Source organism: Montipora foliosa, chromosome 3, assembly GCF_036669935.1.
Source record: "Montipora foliosa isolate CH-2021 chromosome 3, ASM3666993v2, whole genome shotgun sequence".
NCBI lineage: Eukaryota > Metazoa > Cnidaria > Anthozoa > Scleractinia > Acroporidae > Montipora > Montipora foliosa.
In genome coordinates, this window is record NC_090871.1 from 34,260,893 (window position 1) to 34,265,354 (window position 4,462).

General features: G+C 39.3%; 1 protein-coding gene across 1 annotated transcript in view; it reads right to left on the bottom strand.

Moving 5' to 3' along the window:
* The window catches only part of LOC137997329 (triosephosphate isomerase-like), a 20,692-nt gene extending 16,954 nt beyond the window's left edge, over positions 1-3,738 (bottom strand). Inside the window, exons 1-2 of the mRNA XM_068843256.1 lie at positions 3,557-3,738; positions 3,157-3,280 (exon numbers count right to left, since the gene is read on the bottom strand). Coding sequence (XP_068699357.1) covers positions 3,157-3,280; positions 3,557-3,665 — 233 coding nt within the window. The 5' untranslated portion in view covers positions 3,666-3,738. The remainder of the gene's footprint in view (positions 1-3,156; positions 3,281-3,556) is intronic.
* Between the last annotated feature and the right edge of the window lie 724 nt (positions 3,739-4,462).

Genomic DNA, 4,462 nt, shown 5'->3' on the forward strand with positions numbered 1-4,462 from the left:
TTAGGACCCAAGACTCACAACCACATAAAAGCACACTCAAATTTGACGCTTTGAACAGTTGCACCTTTTGTTGGAGTGATTCAGGAGACTTCCAAACACAATCCAATTTCCAAAATGCATTCCATACTATCACTTTTCCGGCACTTGATGTCATTTCCAGTCGACCAATGTACGAGCAAGATATTGAAAATCTTCAACGTTCTGGATATCCTCTCCATTGAGCTGAAGACTCGAGTGGGGATATTACAAGAAATAAGTTTGGTCTTTGTAGTGTTTATGTGTAGACCGACTTCCTTGGCTGTCAGGCTGAGCAAGTTTAATTGACTTTGGACTTTTTCTAAGGATTCTTCCAGTTCTACCATGTCTTCGGCAAAGTCAAGGTCGCTGACCTTCTCCGTGAGATGTCGCCGTGATTGCCGAGGGACCATAGTGAAGCCTAGTTCTTCATTGTCACAGTACCCAGTCTAGTACAGTGACAAATAGACAAGGAGCTAAGGTGTCTCCTTATATGACACCTGTTTTGACTTCAAATTCACCTGACATTTTACCATCTATGAGAACTGATGACTTGGTGCCACGGTATAGAACTAAGATTTTTTTGCAAACATAATGTCTGAAACCCTGTAATGGCGAATTATCTGAAACATGGCCGGTCTGGTGATGCTGTCAAAGGCCTTGCAAAAATCAACGAAGGTACTGACAAACAGGAGGTTCTGATCTCTGCCTCCCTCAAGTATCCTAAGTAACAAATGGATTTGCTCAACACAGCTGCAATCGGGACGAAATCCAGCTTGGTTGACATGTAGAATTTTCTCCAGCTGGTCTTGAATGCGATTTAGTAGAAGTCTATTCTAAAGTTTAGCCGTTCTTGACACAAGTGTTGGCCGTGTAGCACTTATGGGAACTGAAGATGTTGAAGTCACAGCAATTAACATGTACAAGTGCAAGGACGGATTACGTTTTTGCAAACGTTGGCCGTGTAGCACTTTTATTTGAACAGACTTAGATCACCACTGCTCTACCGACTAAGCTACAAGGTCAGACAGGAGCAGGCCGTGGGAAATGAAGATGTTAAAGTCACGGCAATTAACACGTACAAGTACAAGGATTATGTTTTTGCAAACGTCGTGGTTGAAGGTTCAATTCCATCCCTGGTCAGAGTTTTTCTCTGTCCTTGTGTGGGCCTATTTCCATTGGTAGGGCTAAACGCTCACATGGCTCATATGGGGTAGAGACCTAGCACTTAACATTACACTCGAATCATTTAAGTATAAGCACTCATTTGATTAGTGCTGATAAAGAGCATTTAAGTCTATACACCCATTTCAAAATGGTTAGCTTTCAGCTTTAGGAACAGTCTACAGTCTGCAAGTGTCAGAAACTGCATTCTAGGTAAAGGATTGGCATCCATTGTAGTGATTGGAGTAACTTATTTGAAGTGAATGTTGGTTCCTGGTTATTGGAAGTAAAGCATTCTTTCACGTGTAGGGTAAAGGGGTTAGGATGTAAAGCTGTGGTGCTGTGTCGGTGGGAAAGTGAAATAAAGCAAAGGGTTTATCAAGGGAGTTGATATGGCAAACTAAACATTGTAAAGAAATTTTAAAGCTGACGTTTTGGGGCTGAACAATCTGCGTTCCATGCGAATTTCGCATTTAAGTGTAAGCACCCATTTCAAATAAGCACTGATAAACAGTCTTTTTTGTCTAAGCACCTATTTTAAAATGGTTAGCTTTCAATAACTGTGTGACTTGCATGTTGAATAGCATAGCTCACCCTGTTGGCTTGCATGACTTGCAGCCATGGGTTGCATGGCTTGCTGGCTCGCACATTGTCATCACTCTGATGTTTTGAGTGTTAGCCCTTCCTCAGAGCTAAACCCTTTTTTGTCTTTCACATAACTTAGGACTAGTTTTTGTAACAAAAAAAACAGTGATATTCTTTATTTTAATGAGTCATTTGGCAATAATTATAACTTGTTTATTACAAAATTTGTCTCGCAGATTTTCAAGTAACAAGAGCAGTAATATACAACTACCGGAAAGTATTACAATAACATTACAATGTCACTATTATTTTGTACCGTTACAATATTGAAGTTCAATTTATCAGGAAATGAAATTACCCATTTTGCAAAATGGCCTGTTAACAAGCTGATGTAAAGGAAATTCCTTTGGAAAAATTGAAAGTTACATTAGTAGCACTGCACAGATCTACTCTTGAAGAAGATATAAGTGATTGGGTTTTTCTAAATTTGGTCACTACTCGAGCAGAATGGTTTTTCAATATGAGTTATTTTTCATAAAAGCAAAATTACCTTCCTAGGTATATTTATTTCTTACTGTTTTCATAATAACAAGTACTAGAACGGGTGACAATATTTCAGGCCATAGAACCCTAGGAAACTGCACACTTACACAGAGTTGGCCGGGAGCGTTACCGTAAACCTTTTCTCTGTTATCCCCACCCACCCCCAGAACTTTGCTTCTGTGACTGAACGTTTCTCTTTTTACTGAACATTGAAGCTTTGCATGACTTATTAAATATCTTGCGATCAATCAAAAATTCACAACTAAAAGTATTCCATAAATACACAAAAAAGCTACTCAAAAAGCATTTTATCAGCGACATTCCAATTTCATGCAGATATGATTACCCAAACTATCTAAGGACAGAATATGTTAACTTGAAACCAATTCGAGCCTCCTTAAGTCCCAAAAGTTACAGTTGTGTTGTGTGATATTTTGTTTCGTGAACATGAATTTTCAAAGCGGAAATCAATCATAAATGTTGACAGCTATGACGGAAGTTTATTGTAAAACAAATCAAAGGTCGTTTTGGTCAACTAAGACCAAGGTTCACAAGTCTCACACTGATCTTGTGGTGAAATAAATCTTGAGTGTAAAAGAATTAAAAGTAAAATGTGAAGTTTGCGAAGCATAGCCTGTGACTCTTGACATTCGCAACACCTATAACGACATTTTACTGCTGATAATTTTTAGAAGTCAGGACTCGGTTGTTCGAAGGGTGGATAGAGCTATCCACTGGATAACTCAATTGGTTTTGCTAGTGTTTATCAGCTGGATAGTGATTTATCCGGTAGATAGCGTTATCCACCTTTTGAACAACCGAGGCCAGGTCAACAAGAAACAGCCATACCTTATTTCTCCTGTGAATGCTCCTTTGGCCACTTTAAAGCAATTCTGAGCTGACACACCAACTTCTGGCTTGATTAAAGTTCGCACATAATCTAAATAAATTGTTGGTGGGGCCACTACGACTTCTGTTACAAAAAAAAAACATGGATGGATACGTTGGAATGGGAAAAGAGTAGTTGTTGGAAAGACCACTAATAATGACACTGTTGCTTTATTACTTTTGCAAATTTGCAAAATATAAGTTTTACTTTGCACTTAACTCTATTTCAATTCATTGCTTATAATTCAAGGTTGCCAAGGGTATTTCACCCTTTGCAATATTAAAAGGTAACTTTAAGCTTACTGTAAATATTGGGACCAACATATGGGATTGCCATCTGTGGCAATCTTTTCGCACAAACCTGTGCTGGAACTCAGATCTCCTTCGGCCAAAACCTTTATGATTCCGTCTATACTTGATTTGCTTCCGTTCATTTTCCAATTGCCACCCACAAAAAATTTTCTGTCCATTTTGCACCTCTTTGCTAGGAAGGTTTACAATCGTACAAAATGGCGACCAGCAAAGTTGCCTCAGAGTCCTGGAGAGCAGTCATTCCCAGTTCCCAATAAGGCGGTGTCACGGTGATATGGGCTTCCCGTACCCAAAACGCGGGGAAGCCCAAAACACTGACTGCTTTAATGTGGCTTTCAAGTACTTGACTGGGGCGAGGAGAGAGATTGCCAATCACACATTTTTCGGCTAAATAGTGTAGATATATGTTATAATTTGGAGCGATTCTAGAATACCCGGCATAAATCAGGGGCACCCAACGAGAATATAGTTCAAAACCACTTAAACATAGCATTGTTAAAGGTATTTTAGTATTTAAATGGTAGATATGGGCATATTTTTATCCCCTAAAAAGTTTTCATCTGTTCGGATTTCCTAGCTGAAAGTCTAGTGATCCGAAAATTATAGGGATCAAAACTTACCTTTTCGAAAATTTCAGCCAGAAAAAAGGCTCCCGAAAACTAGGTGACCTTTTTAGGGTAAAAACCCGTTGAAAATGGGCAATTATACCATGTTTTAGATGTTCGAAAATCCTAGGAGAGGCAGGCAAGCAAGAAATTTTACAACAAATGTTCCGAAATTTCTAGATCTCAAATGCACTCCCGAACAGATATTTTCCGAAAATTGACGTTGGGTGCCCCTGATAAATCTGTTGGTCCGGCACTCCCGCAGTCGTGAACTAAGTGGAATTCAGCGAGTGTATAACTATTGTTCCTGCAGTCCCGCACTCCCGCAGTTGAAAGCCAAGAAATTCAAG